Source organism: Camponotus floridanus, unplaced genomic scaffold (assembly GCF_003227725.1).
Source record: "Camponotus floridanus strain SB8 unplaced genomic scaffold, Cflo_v7.5 scaffold138, whole genome shotgun sequence".
NCBI classification, from domain to species: domain Eukaryota; kingdom Metazoa; phylum Arthropoda; class Insecta; order Hymenoptera; family Formicidae; genus Camponotus; species Camponotus floridanus.
Genome location: NW_020229257.1, coordinates 119392 through 139739, shown reverse-complemented (window position 1 = coordinate 139739; position 20348 = coordinate 119392). Strand labels below are relative to the sequence as shown.

General features: G+C 29.4%; 6 protein-coding genes across 16 annotated transcripts; 2 read left to right on the top strand and 4 right to left on the bottom strand.

Moving 5' to 3' along the window:
- Window positions 1–455: 455 nt before the first annotated feature.
- On the bottom strand, window positions 456–7827 carry LOC105248085 (regulator of G-protein signaling 7). Of its 8 annotated transcripts, none has more exons than XM_025406264.1 (15): window positions 6873–7703; window positions 6618–6714; window positions 5795–6029; window positions 5292–5388; window positions 5048–5098; window positions 4798–4953; window positions 4309–4532; window positions 4000–4226; window positions 3612–3725; window positions 3395–3520; window positions 3059–3245; window positions 2720–2812; window positions 2437–2611; window positions 909–1143; window positions 456–827 (listed from the first exon to the last, which is right to left on the bottom strand). In XM_025406264.1, the coding sequence occupies exons 2-13, from the start codon at window positions 6704–6706 to the stop codon at window positions 2546–2548; spliced, it is 1665 nt and encodes a 554-aa protein (XP_025262049.1). In that variant the 5' UTR covers window positions 6707–6714; window positions 6873–7703; the 3' UTR covers window positions 456–827; window positions 909–1143; window positions 2437–2545. The 8 variants fall into 8 exon arrangements, with proteins under 8 accessions (XP_025262049.1, XP_025262050.1, XP_019882064.1 ...); XM_025406265.1 differs by having other exon boundaries at window positions 456–1143; window positions 6873–7112; window positions 7294–7703; XM_020026505.2 differs by having other exon boundaries at window positions 456–1469.
- Window positions 7828–7886: 59 nt separating this feature from the next.
- LOC105248083 (MICOS complex subunit MIC27) lies at window positions 7887–11008 on the bottom strand. 3 transcript variants are annotated; one of them, XM_025406269.1, is made up of 6 exons: window positions 10853–11008; window positions 9806–9984; window positions 9466–9602; window positions 9134–9367; window positions 8735–8910; window positions 7887–8020 (listed from the first exon to the last, which is right to left on the bottom strand). In XM_025406269.1, the coding sequence occupies exons 1-6, from the start codon at window positions 10991–10993 to the stop codon at window positions 7982–7984; spliced, it is 906 nt and encodes a 301-aa protein (XP_025262054.1). In that variant the 5' UTR covers window positions 10994–11008; the 3' UTR covers window positions 7887–7981. The 3 variants fall into 3 exon arrangements, with proteins under 3 accessions (XP_025262054.1, XP_011250965.1, XP_011250966.1); XM_011252663.2 differs by lacking the exon at window positions 10853–11008 and adding an exon at window positions 10085–10316 and having other exon boundaries at window positions 7889–8020; XM_011252664.2 differs by lacking the exon at window positions 10853–11008 and adding an exon at window positions 10258–10320 and having other exon boundaries at window positions 7890–8020.
- A 274-nt stretch (window positions 11009–11282) lies between these two features.
- LOC105248082 lies at window positions 11283–13385 on the bottom strand. Its single transcript, XM_011252662.3, has 5 exons — window positions 13283–13385; window positions 12656–12762; window positions 12056–12188; window positions 11774–11829; window positions 11283–11477 (listed from the first exon to the last, which is right to left on the bottom strand). Exons 2-5 carry the CDS (start codon window positions 12740–12742, stop codon window positions 11346–11348), a joined length of 408 nt encoding a protein of 135 aa, XP_011250964.1. The 5' UTR covers window positions 12743–12762; window positions 13283–13385; the 3' UTR covers window positions 11283–11345.
- Window positions 13386–13595: 210 nt separating this feature from the next.
- LOC105248081 (nuclear cap-binding protein subunit 2) lies at window positions 13596–14821 on the top strand. Its single transcript, XM_011252661.3, has 3 exons — window positions 13596–13749; window positions 13913–14233; window positions 14453–14821. Exons 1-3 carry the CDS (start codon window positions 13678–13680, stop codon window positions 14555–14557), a joined length of 498 nt encoding a protein of 165 aa, XP_011250963.1. The 5' UTR covers window positions 13596–13677; the 3' UTR covers window positions 14558–14821.
- A 125-nt stretch (window positions 14822–14946) lies between these two features.
- LOC105248080 (G/T mismatch-specific thymine DNA glycosylase) lies at window positions 14947–16727 on the bottom strand. Of its 2 annotated transcripts, none has more exons than XM_011252659.2 (2): window positions 16632–16727; window positions 14947–16321 (listed from the first exon to the last, which is right to left on the bottom strand). In XM_011252659.2, the coding sequence occupies exons 1-2, from the start codon at window positions 16666–16668 to the stop codon at window positions 15036–15038; spliced, it is 1323 nt and encodes a 440-aa protein (XP_011250961.1). In that variant the 5' UTR covers window positions 16669–16727; the 3' UTR covers window positions 14947–15035. The 2 variants fall into 2 exon arrangements, with proteins under 2 accessions (XP_011250961.1, XP_011250962.1); XM_011252660.2 differs by having other exon boundaries at window positions 16603–16719.
- A 648-nt stretch (window positions 16728–17375) lies between these two features.
- Window positions 17376–19730, top strand: LOC105248132 (tektin-1). The gene is made up of 6 exons (XM_011252747.2): window positions 17376–17449; window positions 17740–18030; window positions 18174–18446; window positions 18753–18975; window positions 19257–19475; window positions 19593–19730. Exons 1-6 carry the CDS (start codon window positions 17376–17378, stop codon window positions 19728–19730), a joined length of 1218 nt encoding a protein of 405 aa, XP_011251049.2.
- The last annotated feature ends 618 nt before the right edge of the window (window positions 19731–20348 follow it).

Here is a 20348-nt window from a genome sequence, read left to right as displayed (position 1 = left end):
CTCATATAACATATTAAATTTAACATTGATGAATTTCTTCATGTATATAGTTATTTGCACAACAGATATTTACAAATATTCACGACAAATATTCCGCGATTCATGCCATTATTACTTAAGATTCCTACGTCATGTAATGAAGGCTTGTATAAACTGAATAGTTGTAAACTGCTAAAAACAGTACACTCACAATTTTTGTATTTTATCAATTATATACATATGTTACTTGAAATAAAAAAATATTTTATCTTTCAATGATATATTTTTATATAAAATTTTATACTATTTTTGTAAAGAATAATGATTAAATCGATACAAAATATACGCAATAGGTGAAAATGAATGGGATAATTGATAATCAATTATTATTTTCAGCAATTTGTCGATCTTTATCGAATACTATGTTAATCATTTTAGAGTGTAATATATGTATCTCTTCTTCTATCATTTCCTGGTTTCTACAAGCCTCTTCTACATATACATCAAGTCACAATTGTGATTTGATCATTCATAGCCTTACATAAGTTTACTATTATTGAAAATAAGTGTACTGCCAGTAACAAAATAATGTCATTGACAGATCTATTTTATCTATTTTAATTTACCTTAAATTTACTTTATAATGAAGAGATACAAAACATGTCAGGAGTTAGCATAGATAAGAACACATATATGTCGTAAGAATTTTCCGTTAGATAACTTCGTGCCAAAGCGATCAGAAAAGTTTCTAGTGGTTCAAACCGCATTAATACTTAGTCAGACATTCGTCAATTATAAATCATATAAATATTCGATTATGCTAAATGTTGAGTAGTTGAGATATATACCTAACAATGTAATGCAATCATAATTAATGTAGTTATAGACTATGTGGGGCCATAACATAACTTATATATGTGGTTTAATACCTAAATAGATAGACTGAAATATTTTCTCTTCCTCTCTTTCATGAAGATCTTATCTGTGGCAAAGACATCATTAATGGAACTTTAAAACTCTTAAATATAATTTGAAATCTGAAAACATTCTTCGTTCTATGGATTCTAGACATCCTTTATTTAATATAATATCCAGATCCATACATCCATGTATTGCATCTAACAAATCCTTTTTTACATTATAATTTGTTCCATCACAGCGTTCCTGAAATAATAAGCAATTGAAAATTTCAACAGAAAACTAATCGAATGCTGAATATATTTGGGGATGATGTAACTTCCGTTAAATAGCGAGTATCAGTATAAGGAAATAATATAAGACATATGCTAATTTTTAATAAAATTAAATTCTTTTAAAGTATGTTTTCCTTTTTCAACAACAAAACACATTTTCACTTTCCGAATATCGCTTGTGTATTTCGGTGAATGATTTTAATTCATATAATTTAGATTAATTGAAAAGTATTGGAATAAAAATAATAGTTGAAAATAATTCCAGATAAAAACAGCCTTCTATGGAAGATGTCAATGCTGTAACAGAGATATAAGAAAATATTTTAAATAATATAAAGAAGAAAATATAACAGAGAGAAAGAGAATATAATAATAAATATCTTTTTTCTAATTTAATTTTATTGTAATCATTTAGTTCTAGGACTTTTCTGACAAGTTTCGTGTATATCGAATGCGAATAGTGACTCGAAGAAAACTAAGGATGAGAACAATGAAATGAGATATATCTTATAAATAATCTTCAAAATTTCGGCAATGCTGAGTTTAATTGTGTAGAGCCATGTATGCAAAATATATTTCTGTACATGTATGTGCGTGTCTTTTGCTTAATTCTCCTTTGATTTGTTGAAGATAATACATACCCTCTCCTACTAATTATACAATTAATTAATATTATATTATTTGTTGTATTTTTCTAACATTTCTAATTCTTCAGTTCAGCTTTATTTACATGCATTATATATTTTGTTAAATTGCTCAAAAGTATATATGCTGTAATGTGGGATAAGTTTTATAACAAAGTGTGTATATATATATATATATATACACATATATATACACACACAGCATACAATAAAAGATATGCTCCCCACAAACACAGCGATATTCCGTAAACTTGAAATGATATTCTTTTAGTAAAAATTTGATTGCACGCCATATTTTGGTTTTAATTTCCTTAATTATTTATATTTAAATAATGTTTTAAATAGAAAATATGTCAAAATGTATCATTTGAAATCGATAGATACAAGATCGCAATTAGATGAATATTATAAACAATCAATGCAAAATATTGGACAAATGCAAGAACTGATTTGTAATCAATTCTTTTTATTGTATAATTAATCCGCGGCAAGCATACGACGTTTTGATAATGTTTTAAGTGATCTTAATTGTTGTATAGCTATCAATATAAAATATATAATTACAAATGCATCAAAGAATAATGCGAGATAGAAAGCTAAAGAGAAAGTACTTTGCAAACCTCAAAATTCCTTTGTCAGTTTTGTGCAATGTTTGACGGAGAGAAAGAAAAAATGAATTGTCAAGTAGAGATGCAAAATTATGTAACAAATGTAAAAAACATTGGCAGATTATGAAACTGTAGTATCTCTTCGTCCTGTGAAGGAAACGATGGAACGAATACCTTTCACGGAAGTCTGAAATGTTAAAAATAAAACAACTTTGATTAGCTTTGTTATTATTTAAATAATAATAATAATAGATTCAAAATCACCTCAGCATATGGAGGAAAAACTGTAACCAACCTTTTTTTTGGATCCATTAAGAAAATCTTTGTACATTTCCGAACGTAAATATCTCGAGTAACTATCACTCTTCATCAGATGATATACATGTGCCTAAAAATAATAATAATAATGTAACGGGGAATATATATGAGAAAAAATTTTATGATTAATTTGCTAAAAATTGATCATAATCACTTAATATTTTCTTAAACATATTTGATATTTTCTGCTTCGAAAATGGTCGCATCTTATTTTACAGATAAATAAGAACATATCTAACAATCTTTTTAAATTCCCCTTAAATATATTTTGTCTATTTCCATTCCTCTACATGAAATAATAAAATTAAATTCATACCGCAGCAACGTCGAAACACCATTGGTCCGGTTTTTCGAGATTCTTTTTCGTTATTTCGTAAGACCGAGAATCGACATTGATCGGACAACTGGCGTCCGTGTCCAAAAATTCGCGCCATATTTCTTCGACTTTAGTCTGGACATCTTTCTGCGGTAAAGTTTTCAATTCCTGAACGGTTTCCCAAAATCTGCACATATCATAAATGATCTCGTCTCCCTGATGCAAATTTAATATCCGTTGAATGAATGAACGTAGATAAACAATGTAAATCTCTTGGCACAAAATAATGATATTTAGAGATGACGAAAAAACGCGCGCAGAGATTATCATACGTACTTGAGATTCTCGCCGCTAAATTCCTTATCTAAAAAGCGTATAAATTGTTCTCTACCGACAGGATCCTGCAAAAGTTCTTGAAGACTGAACGCCCATCTCTTAACTCTTCTTGTAGATATTTCTTTCCTATATATCCATAAATATATACATATACATATTTTGAATGAATTATAAGTATCATAAGCAATTTTTTTCTCTATATTAATAATATACATACGCTAATTTCTCCTGTTCCCACATTTCCGGACTATCGGATACCCATGGATTTGTTAACTCGGGTTGGGTGAGGAAGGGATCATATTCCATGTACTGCTCAAAGTATCCAATCAAACTAAAAATATCACATGTATTGATTAGTTTATAAATGCATATATTACATATGTATAAAAAACTTAAGTAAATATAATATTGTATCATTAAATGATACAAATAAAATGTTGCTAGGCTTTCTTTTACTTTCTCTCTCTTACAGAGAATATTAAAGTTAAAATTCGATTTGATAACTTGATTAGTTTTGATAAATGTTAATAATGTACACAAATGTTTCATCAAGAAAGAAAACTTTTGAATTATTTTGTTTAAAATAAATAATTCTATCGACGTACGCTTCTGCAACTTTCGAAACTTTAATGACCGTTCTATCCAGTCTATCTTTCAGGGTCTCGATCTGTTTCTGCAAAAATTCTATCGATGAGGTCGCATTCGATTCCGGAGACGGCGATATTTTACCTCCTGCAACGCCCAGTTGCAAATGCTTACTTGGTTGTATGACAGATTTATAACTGCGACAAGCCTTCTTAATATCCAGTTCCGTAGTATTTACGCATCCAGGCTGTAAAATATAATTGAGATACATATAGGAATGATAAAAATTATACTTTGTCCACAGTTTAAATTATACAAATAAATATTACCATTGGCCGATGTACATCCCAAAAAGCTCTCTCTTGACTATCTAAGACCTTTCTTTCTAATTTGTCTCTTTTCTTGTCAACTTTGCTCTGCGCTTCTGCCTGCATAAAAATAAATTCCCATTTTCGCGAAAACATCTTTTGTAATCTAGCCAAATTCTCCGCTTCATAATCCGCCAATTCCAATCGCGTTTTGTTCTGCATCGTCCTTTTGCATAAATAGACAGCTGTAACATTTAACATAATGCATCAACGAACGTATCATAATACAGAGGTCTATTAAACTAATTATAAATGTATACATATCCATACAACAACAAAAAATAGATATAAATATAAAATAGTAATATTGATAACATGTAATAAATTATACTGTTTTTAAACTTATTTTTACTGTTAGTTAAGAATTATTCGCATCTATAATGCATGAAAAAATGACAAATGATAAATTAAATTATATTTTCTAATAATAATATTAATAAGCTTGTGTACCATAATCAGTGTTTTCAGGTTCCCAACAATTTGATGGCCAAAAATAGGGCGTTTGAAACCTGTAGAATGTGTTATCATTTTTTACGGTAAGGCAGTGGTCGTCGATAGGAAAGAAATAACCATGTGATGCCATAAGATGAGCCACATGAAGAGCTTCTGTAAATTAACATACAAAAATTTATATTATATATATTTCAAATTATGTCATATAAATTACAATTAGATTTTAAGAATTAGTAAATAATTTTACCTTGATCATCTATATCCATATTCTTCATCATCCATACTATAAGATCTGCGCCTGAAATACAAACCATATGCAATTTATTAATCTCTGATTAAAAGATTATTTGGCTTTAGAGATTTGCGTAACAAAAATTTTATTCTCACACACATATATTCTTTTTTATGTATACATTCTTTTGCAAATTTATATACTATTTAAAAAAATCATATTTATATAACATTATAAATATAATCATTTCCATTTTTACCTGTGAAAACAGAAGGCGTCTTTGTCATAAAAGTCTTCACTGTTTTTACAGGAACACCAGTAAATTCATCTAACATTTTTTCCACAATCGATTCCATCTAGAAAAAAATGCATATGTGAGCATGTATATACAATGTATCGTTTATATATAAAATATTTAGAAAAATTAATAACACAAATAATATATTATTATGTTTTAAAGATAGAGAAATTCTCATCTCAATAGAACAAAATGAATTGAAAAAAATGAATAACAGTACATAAGATAAAAATAATTTAGAAAATAATTAAATTTAGATTAAATTAAAATTAATGAAGCCTATTCTTACAGAATAAATATCTATATCTCTCGCTAAGAATAAAAAGAAGTTCCGCTTAAAGTTTATTTTTCTATCGTCTTTCAATATTAAATCTTTTAATCTTTTGAATCTACTATATTATTTATCTTGCGCCTACTATCATTATATATTTATAGTACATATCTATTATATATATTGCTGTTACCTTCTTGTAGACAAGGTAATTAGGGGTGTCTTCGGCGCAAGAGGCAGTGACGTTGTATGTGGGGGTGTTGGGGGATAAATCTGGAGACTCGTTCGTACGAACGTCGTCGTTTTTTTTATCCGCTTCTTCAACATGTTCGGACGTCTTTTTGCCGCTACTACTGCTGCTGCTGCTTTTCTCCACTGGTTTTCGGCGGCAAGCCGATTTTTCGGAGTTCATAGTTACCATATCCACCCTACGAGAGATACAACGTCCCTGCACAGTTGTACATGAAAATATGAATAATTGTAATTGTAATTGTAATCGTAATTGTAAAGTGTAAGTGTAATCATCGATGTAATTGATCAAGTTCAACTTTACGAAAATAAACTTTAGAATAGGTTGAAAAAAGATTCGAAATTAACTTACTGAAGTATCTCATTTTATGGTAAATTTCATGCTCTTCTTTTTATTGCGAATTTATATAATAATTATTTATTTCTTAACAACATACATCAAATATGATCTTATATTATCATGTACCATATTTAGCGGATAAAATCGCTTGCAAAGTACCGCAGTCTTTTTAGATATATATCCCGATATCCTTGCGCAATTTTTCTCGCGTGAGCAAAGTTTTTGCGACATCGATCCGACGACCAATTATTTATATAATTACAATACAAAGTGTGTTCGAGAGACTTAACAAATTATTTTTTTTTTATCTCGATTCTTTAATTTAGAAAACTATTTTCTTTTTTAACAAAAATATCGACAAGTAAATAATTTTTAAGTTTTTAATCATTTGGTCAAAATTGGCATACAAGACGGTATTTTATATTACCCCTTCTCCATAACTCGTCCTTCTGTCCGCTCGAGAGAATGGTATCCGTGGGAGGGAGACAGCAGAGAGAGTAGGATATTGTCTTTCATCAGTCAATCTTGACCAACGTTGAATAAAAATACAAAGAAACGAAAAGCAAAAAAGTAAATTACGCACATACTCCACACTCTGACGCTCTTTCCGTTACAAATTACAATTATTAATAAAATAAAAACATCCGAGAAATCGATACTGCGCTTCTAAATACAGACCTACCTCAATTGTAACACCTTGACCCACCGATCCGTTCTCAAATCGCGCGAGATTCACGCGCTGTCTAGCGCGAAATTTATCGACGCAATCTCCATTGTTTCTATAAACGCCGTAAATTCACGCTGGTGTTTTCTGTTGAAATCCGTCTTCTTCTCGATAAGTACGATGATGACGATTGATGACAGTTAGCGAATTTACAGCATCCAACTTGGAAGTGTCACGCGTGCAATCCTTCCATCGTGCCTTAAAACACAAAACATTCTTCTTGGAGAATAGCCAATTATCTTCATAGCTGTTTCTAGGATTAATCACAGAATTCTCCTGCACTCTCTTTTAACGAGCGTTTTCCAAACGTCCAAATTCATCTCTCTTCGCACTTGGAGAAGGAGCGACACGTTTGGGCGCAAAACAATCGTCCGAATACCTTCCTTCGCAAAATGAGTGCGGAAAGAGCATCTACTGCTCGATGTGCATACTCGCACCTCCCGATGATTCGCGTGTTGACCTGAGCGAAGATCAGGTCAAGATAGCTGGGGAGTGGAAGCGCGCGCGCGCGCCTTCATGATCTACGCAGCGGTTTGTGTTTTCTAAGGGGTGCGCGCGCTAAATTGACAGAGCCTCATGCTGAGGCTGCAAGTGCGCAGGTTTCGAATGCCGTTTAGTGCTATCGAGTGCCGAGGGCGAAGGTCGAAATCCTGTCGTCGAGCAATGACAGGTAACAGTCGATAAATGAAAAAGACGCGGCTGCGCCGAAGCGAAGCGTCTTCTAATACTACGAAGAAAACGCGACCTGTTGAAGTTCTCGAATTTTAATTTCTAATAAAAAAAATTCATATATTATAGCAATATAAATATATATAAAACAGGAGCAACAATTAACATCTTTTTTAAAGGAGTTTTACCTACATTTAGTTATGGAATGTGGTACCTACATTGACATAGATTTTTTACTTTCCCTCATATATATAAAAGATTAAATACAACATCTCGTTGATTATTAAGATGTATAATTTATTATCAATTAAATTATTCTTAATTTCTTTCTTTTTTCACAAAACGTTTCTGACAAAACGTTTATATTTTTCACTACATTTTATTAATATCGTCGTTTCTTAATCTCGTTTATCTAATTTAGCTGTTGATTTATCTTTCTGAAACATATAAATAGCATAAAATGAATATAATATACATAAATATAAGTAAAATGTGCGTTAATTAAGACACAATGCAATAAGCGAGATTAATACACAAACAAGCAAATCAAATTATTCAGTAAATTATAAAAGTGAAAACAAAAATTAAGGCAGACACCTAAATTTACTTCTATTCAAGTCAACTTCTTCGTGCATCAGTACTGTGATTTGCCGAATGTGTGGATGATGTTTCAACTATCGATTCAGAGAGTTCCTTGGTGTTATGATATGTTACACAGCAGACATCTTCTGCCTTATCTTGATTGAAACTTGCAAAGACTAATGCATATTGTAACTTTTTAAGAGAAAGTATTTGACAATATTTGACAATATATCAGCATTGTCTGACAGTGCATTCTTTTATCTATCATTTTAGTTAACATAAAGCTACCTTAAATTTCACAGAGAGATATTGGCACATTGTATTAAATTTTGGACAATGCTGATTGAATCTTGATAAATTCAAGTATATTAAAATAAATTATTCTAAATTCAAATCGTAAATTTAGATCTTTTTAACCAAGATTTCGCGGGATCGATAGTATTCTAATAATTGAAAATGAAGCAATTTTAACAGCAGAAATTTTCCTCAACACATTCTCAAGAATAAGAACTACATTAAGGTGTAAGGGAGGGACGATGCAATAGAGAAATTTCTTTGTTGCATCCTACCTCCTTATTATCACTTAAAGATGTATATATGTTCTGTGCAAAACTACCAACAGTGGTAGTCACTGTAGAACCTATGACAATTGTTAAATCTACAAATTCCGAAAAAGATGTTGGTATTTTCAATTTTGGCAACTCTGGTATTGTGATTTTCAGCTGTCGATCATCACCGGGCTTGACTGAAATTATTTATAATACAATATAAACTGTATATACCTTTATAAATCATCTTTTTTTCGATGGTCACTATAATTTATTATATCTCGGTCATTTTATTCAAAATATTTTATATGTTCTTCTTTCAATTCTTTGAAAGCTGATGACTTATAATGTATATATTTTTTATTCATCCAAAAAAAAATATATATATATAATATAAAAATATTGTAATATTTCTATTACCACCATAAACAAAATTGTAGCCAACATTTATGTAATGTTTTGCTGTATCAAGTCCCTCTTCTGCCTTTTTGGGATAACAGACAGCTGCTGTAGCGAGAGCACCTGTGCTAGAATATACTACTCGCTTAAATGTACGTCCTCTAAGTCCAAGCACTAATCCAGCCAATCCACCAATAGCAATAGCACCCATTCGTGGCATAACATTACTTTCTTCACGAAGATAGTCCAAAAGAGCTGCAAAGAAATGGGCCTATGTTAATGTATGTTAAAAATATAAATAATAAAGTAACTATATATACATTTGTTTTAAATATAGACATCTTCACACTAACATTTGCTGTGTTCGACACCAGTGTCAATGGTATCAGAGATCACACCAGTGTAATGTTGATATTCTGACATGACTGCTTGAACCGATTTTCGAATTTTGGATATGTTCCGCTCCAATGCAGAGGGTGAACATTCTGTGCTGTTATGTAATATTATGATATGTTATACAATATAAAATAACAGTACAAGTAATGACAATCTAAATGATAATTTAATCATTGATCCCTAAATAACTTTCATAAACAACATTTGTTTGTTGTGAAATTAAATTTGTTAATTGTAAGTTCAGTCTCTTGTCTGCAAATATAATAGTTATGTATGTTGGAATTACTTGTGCTTTACCATGGGATCTGTTTAGAATAATCGTCTTCAAAGGGGTAAATCGGTAGTTCGGATGGTCGAATTAATTTCTTCACTCCTGACTCGTTACTGTAAGGTGACATTTTGCTTTCCGATGGATTTTCTGGTTTTATCACAGGTAACGCACATAACCCGCACGGCATTAAAATTTTCTTGAAAAACTTGACATACAAATATATCGTGTGTGGCTTATACTTAATACATTATATTAAATATCGCATGCACGACATATGAAGAATCTTTATATAATTACATAATTACCATTATTTCTCGAAAACGGAAATTGTTTACATAAATTAACTATTCCACTCTTTTACGTCTCTTTTGTATCTCTCGTATATCATACAAAAATTCGTGAATTTTCATAAACTTAGCCAATTTTGTAATTCGATATATTAGCAGAAAGACAGAAAGACAGATATAAGATAACTCACAAACTTAACATATTAGGAGTTGCAATGTTGCAATCATATACCCGCCATCGCCCGAAAATTCTGACAGTACGATAAATCACGTGTATTGATTTATAAATTAAAAAATTGAAATTTATTTTATAATTCTAAACAGTATTATTTCGTACTTACTTTTTTTGGAAAAATATCAACCTTGTCTCTATAAATTGTCTATAAATACGTATATATTTCTCAAAAATAGAAAATATTTTTAAAAAGTACCGCGTGATTTAAAAGACTCGTTATCGGTAAGCATTTTCGATGCAAACAAAAACAAAAGAAGCGGGACTTTTTTTTGTCAAACTAACCGAATTGCAGAATTATAAAAATTATTAGTATCTAAAAATTCAGAAATATGAAGAATTATTAATATTAATATATATATATATATATATATATATATATATTAATTCCTTATATAGACATGTTTATGAATGTGCTAATTCATATAAGCATATTTTTTATCTTAAATACGGAACATTAAGCAAAAATTTTCAAAATTATATAAATTTATATTTAATTTGATATCCTCCAAGATACTTTTAATTTAAGAAAAATCATCTATTATTATTCATACATTGATACCAGTTCTGCCCAGTTCTACCAAAGTACCCGGTTGATAATCATCACAATGATGCACAGGTTCTCGACAAGTTATATCTTTACCAAATACGTTTCCGATGGTAGATTCCAAAATTTTGTGCACAATATTATTCATATCCGTATTTTTCAGAAATATAAAATCTCAATTATTTAGAACATATGTAATTTGATTACTGAAACTTAAACGTCACGTCGATTGTTTGACATCTATATATTAAAAATCTGTATACTCTCGCATTTTTATTATTTATACAAATTATGTCGAATTCAAGATGTTTTTTTTTTTAATTGATGTATCATATCTATAGATATCGGCGCATGTATTGTATGACTGTAAAAAACAGCGACCTATAAATATATTTAATTTTCTTTTCAATCATGAAATTTTTTTTGCATTTAAGATATTTTAGTTATAGGACATTTTATTTGAATTTCTTATAACAAATAATATAATAATATATTTTTCCTTATGAATTTGTATTGGCATTAGGTCCACGTCGGCGACCAAAGGTTTGGACGACATTAACGAATCTGCGGTTATACTGAATGCGTCGTTTAGCACGGCCAGTCTTCTTTTTACTCTTCTCTTGTTTTTCAACCTAATAACACACATTACAATACATTATAACATTTGAACATAAAATTTTCTTATTTAAGATTCTAATCTGAGATTTTAATATGTACTTTCTTTAGAGCTCTGTCATATTTAACACACACACACACACACACATGTATATATATATATATATACATTCAGACAGAGCTCTAAAGAAAGTACATATTAAAATCTCAGATATATATAATATATGAACTATAAAATCAATATAATTTAATTTGTAAATAATAATAAATATAAATTGAATTTTAAATATAGAAAAATGAAGTATGTTTTTACTTTGGGTGTCTGAGCCTTCACTTTGCCAGCACGTGCCAGAGAACCGTGAACTTTTCCTATAAACAAACAAATATTCGGTTATCTAGTAATCAATCATTAATATTTTTTATACTTGATGATAATCACGCAATATCAGAATTAAAAATTTAATATACTTTCTCTAAACAAACACATGTAATAAATGCAAGGTGGACTGTTTTGATTATTTAGATCCAGGATTTTTAAATGTACAATTTTAAATGTACACTCTCTATGTGTCTTATTTTGTATATATTAACTTACCTCCTCGTAGGGGAACAGTCAAATCAAGTACATTTGATGGAAGTTCACCAACACATGCTTCATCTGTTAATAAACTCCCATTGCAGTAAAGGTTGAATTCTTCCTCGATACCATGAAGGCATGCAATTTTTTTCTATAAAAAAATTAAAAAGATTTATTTAAATAAAATATTTTTTTAAATTAAACATTAAGTAATCAATCACAATATCCTCTATGAAAAATTAGTAGTATATTGTTTAATTTACTTATGCTTATTTTAAGTTTTTTATTATAAGCTATTATATGTTATTTAAATAGATTCTACTATACTTTAACATTTTATTTCCTTCTTTTTTATTTTTTGAGTAAAATTTATTCTTCTTGTAAAAACTTGTTATAAAGATAGCTTTGTAGTAAACTTATCAAGAGTAAAAGAACAATTACTTTTGCTCTTTCATAAATTTACACATTACTTTTGCATTATTGCTCGTTCTAGCATTTGTGTAAAATTAGCAAATGCTAGATTATCATTTTAATGCTACATTTTTACAAAATTATCGTTCGAAGCCAAATACATCAAATTTGATATTGAGATTAATAATAAAAGAAACACTAATATACCTTTATGTGTTGTATTCTGTCATTATCTATACAATCAATGATAGTTGTCTCTTGTCCACGAATCTGGAGCTGCATGGTGTTTGTCATTTTCTGATCTAACAAAAACTCTGAAACATAAGCAAGTTATAAGAAAATTATAAGAATTTTAATTTCAATATTTAATACTTATATATTCTGATTGATGCTATATGATAAATCTTCTCAAAAGTAATATAAGTAATATACAATATAAAATATGTGAGTGTATATGTATATATTTCTGTGTGAAATTTTTCTCTCTCTCACACACACGCACACACATACACACGCACGCACGTATAAAAAAATACACAATTGCATTTTTTTTTATACAAAAATTCTACGCAAATTTTTATGGTAGATTTTTAGTAGGAAAAATAAAAATACCAAATATGAGATTAGCAAAAGGTACGAAACATGCCAACAACGTGTTCTATAGGTTATGACGCATAATGTAAAATAATCTCTTTTACATCGAGAAATTTAAACGTAAAATACTTAATGAATAAGTAGGCCAATATATAAGTACCAATAGAGCAACTTGAATTATAATCGTACGTTGTTTCACGTACGCTTATTCAATATATTGGATTTCGATTACACGCTTACCTTCGTCGAAGATACGCAAGAAGGGAAAAGAGACAGTATCGTTGTTTTGAGGACGCAGTCAATTCTCCTATTGGCTCTTATACATGTGATGTGGCAAGAAGCTACTAGAATGTTCCAAAACACATTTAAAAAGAACGATCATGGATTGTGATAATCATGATGAACTACGTTAAAAAAATCTATTCCTCAGATGGAGTCTGTATTTGATTGACCAATCAGGACAAAGATTTTCTGGTTCTCTTTGCTTTGATTGGTCAATAAAATATTATTCCACTGCGAATCGATCTAGTAACATTTCTTGGAGTTGGATTTGTAATCTTTTCATGTTTACCTTTTGGATGCGAGATGCAGGAATTCTCTTTGGTATAAGATTGAATTAAGTATTGTGAATTAAAATGTCGCTCAAATTGAGCTCAAATACCACATCGTCAATTGAATTAAGCTCCTATCGTGATCAACATTTTAAGGTTGGTTTCTTAAAAGTTAATATATCAAAGAGTAAATAATAAATAGTAGTAAATAATTTCAATATCATCAGGATTTTACATACTATTCATATTTGCGTATTCTTATGATGCAATTTAATTGTATAAAATTGTTTATGCAATTATTGATTTCACTATCCTTTAGGGCTCAAGAGCTGAACAGGACAGGCTTTTAAGGAACTCTTCCACTTTGTACGTGGGCAATTTATCCTTTTATACTACAGAAGAACAGATATATGAATTGTTTTCGAAATGTGGTGACATTAGACGCATTATTATGGGCCTCGACAAGTATAAAAAAACACCATGTGGTTTTTGTTTTGTTGAATATTATCAAAGATTCGATGCTGAACATTGTATGAGATACGTCAATGGTACTCGTTTAGATGACAGAATAATTAGAACTGATTGGGATGCTGGCTTCATCGAAGGCAGACAGTATGGCCGTGGCAAGACTGGAGGACAAGTAATTCTCTTTAAATTAATATCTTATATGGGACTAGTTTATATCTAAGATATTTGGATCGTTGAAAAAAATGTAGTAATACTTAGTATTAATAAACAAATTTCTGGCTAGTTTGGTCGACTACATTTTTTTCAACGATCCTTGTGATTATCTGACTAGCAACATAAAGTTATTTTATTAATTTTAAGATATTTGGTATATATTTTTCCATACTTATAGGTAAGAGACGAATATCGATCAGATTTTGATAGTGGACGAGGTGGTTATGGTAAAATAATACAACAGAAAGTAACATCTCTCTCGGATGGTGGATTTGGACGGTGAAATTTTGAAACAAGAAACAATTATACATATAACATATACGTGTAAATGTTTTCAATATGTATTTTATTAATCATTCATACATTGTGAAATAATTCATTGTATATGTAAATATAATGTTTAAGAGGTAAATTATATTAAGTAGAGTAATAAAAGTAATTATTCGTACATATACTAAGGCCATGTTAAAATGTGCTTTAACATGCCTTAACATTGTAAATGACATTTTCCATTGAAATATTTTCAAATAACTTTGTTTATGTAAAATTAATGGACATGTTTTTCATTATAAAATTGATTTCCAAATTCATTTTTACATTCCTTATTTCTATATACTATAAACATTTTAATAACAAAGTAAGATATAAAAATATAATATAAATACGTGCCGTATAAAATAACGTTAAAATTTGGAATCATCATATATGTATATAATATATTTATTATTATCTCCAATATTTATTGTACTGTTAAATATTTTTTAACTAGGTTTTAATTCAGACGTACTAGATGTATCATTGTTGTTTCCTTTCTGAGATAATTTTTTTTTAATTAAGCTCATAAAATCTAATGAGTCACTTCTATTATTTTTAAAATTTTGAGTTTTTACAGTTCTACAAGTGACTTTCACAGATGCATATTTTTCATTATCATGTCTTGTTACATTTTCATGATTTAATACAGTATTAATTACATGATTACTTTCTTTTCCGTTAATATCAGAAGTTTCCTTCTTTAACCCATCAGCAACTATTATTTCATCACTGATATCACCAGCAGCTATAATTTTTTCCATTTTTTCTACAATTTTGTTGAATGTTTGATTTTTATTTTCTTGATTACAATTATCTTTATCTTTATTGTGCTTTATCGTGCTATGATTAGCTTTCTCTATTAAAAATTCTGCTGTATGAATTGCAGCGATATCTTCCTCTGATGTATCCAGACAAAGTGTATTTTTGTTAACAACTCTGCCTCCATGCAGGAAAGTGGAGATGTTTTTTCGCCGCCACATTTTGGAAGTACTAGGCACAGACTGTTTGCATTTTCCTTCAAATTGGAATTCCTTTATGTCAACATTACCAATCTCGCCTTTTAGAAAATATAGATATTTTTTCAATGCTGTGTAAAAATGCAACTTGTCTACCATTCTGGGAAAATTAGCACATCGTGCACTGCTAGATGGGGTCACCCAAATTGCAGTATCATCAATGCGTTCAGGTTGCAATCCAAAATAAAATGTGTCTTTAGCTCTGATGTTGGCAAACACTTCATAAATACATTTACCATTGAATACTGCAATTTTGGGCTTGTATAATTTTAATTTTTCTTCCACTATTTTCGCACCCTCTTTGATCTCTGTACGTTTGAGATCTGCAGCAGATCTAGTGGGACGTGTCACAATATTTGTTAGACCAATACTATATTGCAACAGTTTATAGTCTTCTTCAAAGTTAAGAAATCTTGGTGTTAAGCCAGATTCATGTAATAATTTATAAAAGTGATTACCAGGACCTGCATAATATCTACCACGATGTGCTGCCATTAGACTTGGATTAATTCCAACAAATACTAAATCCAGATTCATCTCCAAATAATCTTCCAATGTATATTTTTGTACTTCTTCTTCAGATAATCCATCGAACCGGTCTATTTTTTTTTTAGGTTGTTCAGAGACTTCTGGCGGTTTTCTCCTTTTTAATTTTTTTAAATCAAGCGTCGACATGACATTCGTGCCTCGAGAGAGAGATACATGCAAAAATCGATCTGTAAATTTTCATAAATCATACAAATATTTAAATATATTTTCTTACTTGTAGAAAGTAAACTATTGTTTGTTGCAAAAGATTTATCATATTTGTTTGACAAAATTAAGTGAAAAAAGATTTTAAAGTCATATTTGTTAATCAAAATATAAATGTATAATCATTATCTTTATACAATTATTATCTTATTTATATTATTATTATCTTAATACAAATTCTTAATATCTTTGTAGAGAAATTTAAATATATTTAATTTTACAATATTGATATCTTTAAACTCACATATTTTATGTATTATTTTTGAGACGTACAAATTAAATTTATTCGATTCCGTTCTATTTTTTTCATAATTGCGGTTGAATACAATGACTTTTCACATGGACAACTTGTTAGACAAGTATATCACGAGGTCGGTAAGTATGAAAATGATAATATATACGCATCTCTTTCGAAAGCGCCCTCATTTAATTTTAAAAAGTATCGCAATATATTATAAATTTTTAGAATATCAGAGAGAAAAAAAATCAGAAATTACATTCTTCAGAAATTCTTCTTTATCGCAAAAAAATTTATCTTGTTATAAAAAAACCTAAAAATTTGAATGTCACTAATTTTACATATAAGAAAAATGTTCAATGTTATATTTTATTACATGTAAAAATAAAATAATCTTTATGTCCTTTTCCCTCTTTATGTCTTTATATCCATAAGTAGTCTTTAAAAAAGTTTTACTTAAAACGTTAGAAAATTATTTTAATAGATTTGAAACTTTGGATGTATGTATAATCATAATAGAAATAAATTAACAAAATAGTGTTCTTTTTTCACAATATTTAGTAACTTAATCTTATGCGAGAATAAAGTCGTTTCAATTCGGTCTTGAATGGAATTCGACGAAAGAGGGAAACGTTTCCTTAGAAACGAGCGAATACATTGTAGTTGGAGAACGATAATCTTTTCGTGATCCATGGTCCGTTTTCCATTAAAATATAACGTTTCGTTAACCTGCAATCAATTTTTTTCGTCTAAAACAAAATCGTTATTCGCGACAAAAAATGAACAAAAATAGTGCACGGTTTTTCCCTTCGAAATTTACATTGAATGACTGGCATTATAACAATCAATTCAGGTATTGGAGTAAGTCATACATACATTATTCAATAAAATTGCGTAAAAACCGTCTTTACGATTGCAGCTAAAATTACACATCATTTTATTGTAAAACTAAGCTATGACCGCAGTAATAAAACGTCGAGATATTGTTCCATTTTATGTAATTTTTTATGTATTATTTTATTTTAAAGAAAATAAAAAACAATTTTCCGCAAAATTATACGCTAAAATTATACACATTTTAATTCGTTTAGATTCCGAACAATCCTCCTTTTTTAATATCTAACTATAATTTCGACAATTTAGGTATCGATGCTCTGAAGCACAACAGGAATCATCAGACCGTATCTTAGCTGAAGCAACGCGCGCGTGCGAATTGGCCGCGGAAATTGCGAAAGTTAATAAAGAGGAGACGGATCATCGTTTGCAAGAAAAGCTTAATGACATCGAATTTCGTAAGAAGGAATTGCTGCGGATCAGAAAGGACATTGCTTTGGAAATCGACGCGTTATCAATGTATAAAGAACGGCTTACGGACGCGTTAAAATCCGTGAAAAGAAACGCCCTCGCAATTTGCGAAGAGTGTCTTATTGCCAGGTCATTTACATTCATCAGACATCACTTTTCTGTCTATGTACTTTGTACGCCTATCAAAATACGAAAATCAATTTAGAGAAAAAGAGAGATTCTTTTCTTAATTAATCTTAATTTTCTTAATTTTCCATAACGATATTGTATAGGGAACGTAGACTAGGAATCGATTTAGTTCACGACGACGTGGAAAAGAACTTGTTAAAAGAGCGTGAAGTAATCCAAAGAGCGGAGAACTTGTTAGATCGAATTTGGAAAGAAACTAACGAACAAATCCGCAAATTAAAAGCTACATTGTATTATATTGATCACGATCTCGAGAATAAGGACACCAATTTGCACATCGATCGTCGCAATATAATTCTGAAAGAGACTGATTTTCATTTGAGTATCTATCATGATACTTTGCCTCTCGATAAATCGTACGAAATATTATCATATTAAATTATGTATATCGCAGCGTTTGCGCATTACCATTACAAATTAGAATTTTTTGCAACTAATATATTCAGTTACGACGAAATCAAAAGTGATTTTTTCCTTTTTTATTATCATATCATTATATTTCATCAAAATAGTCTGATAAAGAGATATCGAAAAAATTTATTTAACGACGTAAAATTGACCGATTCTCTCTCTTCACATCTATATTTAATATATTAATACATTAATATATTAAATAATTTATATGTAATTATTCAAGATTGAAAAAAAATTGTATATTGCAGAACAGTAACGTTAAATGAATGGGAATTGCAAACGAACAATAATGTTATTAGCGCAAATAAAGAGGTGAATGATTCAAAACAATTACGTTGTTATATCGACACGATAATTAAACAAACGATTGATGATCTAAATAAACAAGAAGACGTTACAAACGAGGCTTTTAAACAGCGTATCGAGCAGACTCGAGAAGCTAAAATCAAATTGGAACTTCAACACTCGGAGGCAAGTAAAATGACATATCTTGAAAAATCTTGGAAATTAAAAAGTTAAGCTTTCGAGAATCGATAATACTTATATTTCTATTATTAAATTTCTATTTTTAATACTCAAGAAAAGATGTTAAAAAATTTCTCAGGCCAACTTTAAATGAAAGAAATTTCAAGCTTTAATAGCATGATGCATATTAAAGTGTTGTATTTTTCGATGGCACACTATTTTATCGTCTCGATTTACAATTCATGCTACATCTTCTACTTTACATTATTTTTATTATTTCTTTTTAGATAATCAAACAAATTAACGCCATGTCAAGTAACGTAGAGCATATAAAAAAATCTATAATTGATAAGGAGGGTTATATAGCTTTGGTTTACACAAGATTAGGACATCGATGTCAACGTCCAGGAATGGAACTTACTCAAGACTTGGTTGAGGCTAATCTTGTCAAGGAAATACACGAATTACGAAATGTCGTAGCAAATCTACAGCAAATGCTTTGCGAGGTTTGTCGTATTTCTTGCGTTTTATAATATAATTTGATAAATCGCGAACGATACAGTCTCTTAATAATTTGATAAACTTTAACAAAAAAATAATCATCGTTTTAAAATGTATCATAGGCAGAAGCATCGTTACGTTACTTGCTCAAGACACAAATTCAACTCGAGGAAGAGATTAATGTAAAGACGAATACTTTGAAAATTGACGAGGTCGAGTGTATGACTTTACGTCAAAGTATAGATTATCACGCGTATTAACACTATCATTAAATAAAATAATCATCATCTTTCTCTCAATCACATAATCTCTTCTTTTATATTTATATAAATTCTTGTGCTGTCAACTTAAACTATACTCATACATTCTTTCTAAAAAATAAAGAAAAAAAAAATATATATATATATATATAAAATAAAATATAAGAAATATATGATATATAGTTATTTTTTATCCCTCACTGTCGTCATATTAAACTTTGATGTCAAGAAACAAACAATGTATGCAAAATATTGAATCATTTCAATTTAAAGGAAAAAATAAGGAAAAATTTATATAATTTCTCGTTTTTATCAGTATGATTACATAACTGAAGGATTCGTTGTTTTAATAATAAAACAATAAATTAATAATAAAGCAATAAATTTATCTGGCATACATTTGAAATCATAAAAATGCTATCGATTGTCGTATAATGTGACATATTTTTTTACAGATGTAAAAAACGAGATAAAAGTATTTTTTTACGAAATGAGGTCAAAAGTAACTAACGTCTTTTGCTATACTTTTTGTTGATGCAATCGCAGTCACGCATAGTTGCAATGTTTCTCTCTCTCTCCCTCTTTCTCTCTCTTTCTCTCTCTCATTCTCCCTCTTTC

Coding starts and splice junctions, on each gene's coding strand:
- LOC105248085 (XM_020026505.2), bottom strand. CDS start 6,706: ATGAAAGACAATATCCTACTCTCTCTGCTGTCTCCCTCCCACGGATAC. Junction 4,533..4,797: donor ACCTGAAAACACTGATTATG/GTACACAAGCTT, acceptor TAAATGTTACAG/CTGTCTATTTATGCAAAAGG. Junction 3,521..3,611: donor TGGGAACAGGAGAAATTAGC/GTATGTATATTA, acceptor ATGGATATATAG/GAAAGAAATATCTACAAGAA.
- LOC105248083 (XM_025406269.1), bottom strand. CDS start 10,993: ATGAATAATATTGTGCACAAAATTTTGGAATCTACCATCGGAAACGTA. Junction 8,911..9,133: donor CTACAATTTTGTTTATGGTG/GTAATAGAAATA, acceptor AAATAATTTCAG/TCAAGCCCGGTGATGATCGA. Junction 8,021..8,734: donor CTTTAAGTGATAATAAGGAG/GTAGGATGCAAC, acceptor TATATGTTTCAG/AAAGATAAATCAACAGCTAA.
- LOC105248082 (XM_011252662.3), bottom strand. CDS start 12,742: ATGACAAACACCATGCAGCTCCAGATTCGTGGACAAGAGACAACTATC. Junction 11,830..12,055: donor GACTGTTCCCCTACGAGGAG/GTAAGTTAATAT, acceptor GTTTGTTTATAG/GAAAAGTTCACGGTTCTCTG. Junction 11,478..11,773: donor TGAAGGCTCAGACACCCAAA/GTAAAAACATAC, acceptor GTGTGTTATTAG/GTTGAAAAACAAGAGAAGAG.
- LOC105248081 (XM_011252661.3), top strand. CDS start 13,678: ATGTCGCTCAAATTGAGCTCAAATACCACATCGTCAATTGAATTAAGC. Junction 13,750..13,912: donor ATCGTGATCAACATTTTAAG/GTTGGTTTCTTA, acceptor ACTATCCTTTAG/GGCTCAAGAGCTGAACAGGA. Junction 14,234..14,452: donor GTGGCAAGACTGGAGGACAA/GTAATTCTCTTT, acceptor CCATACTTATAG/GTAAGAGACGAATATCGATC.
- LOC105248080 (XM_011252659.2), bottom strand. CDS start 16,668: ATGAAAAAAATAGAACGGAATCGAATAAATTTAATTT. Junction 16,322..16,631: donor GAATCGAATAAATTTAATTT/GTACGTCTCAAA, acceptor GAAAATTTACAG/ATCGATTTTTGCATGTATCT.
- LOC105248132 (XM_011252747.2), top strand. CDS start 17,376: ATGAACAAAAATAGTGCACGGTTTTTCCCTTCGAAATTTACATTGAAT. Junction 18,447..18,752: donor ACTTTGCCTCTCGATAAATC/GTACGAAATATT, acceptor TGTATATTGCAG/AACAGTAACGTTAAATGAAT. Junction 19,476..19,592: donor TACAGCAAATGCTTTGCGAG/GTTTGTCGTATT, acceptor AATGTATCATAG/GCAGAAGCATCGTTACGTTA.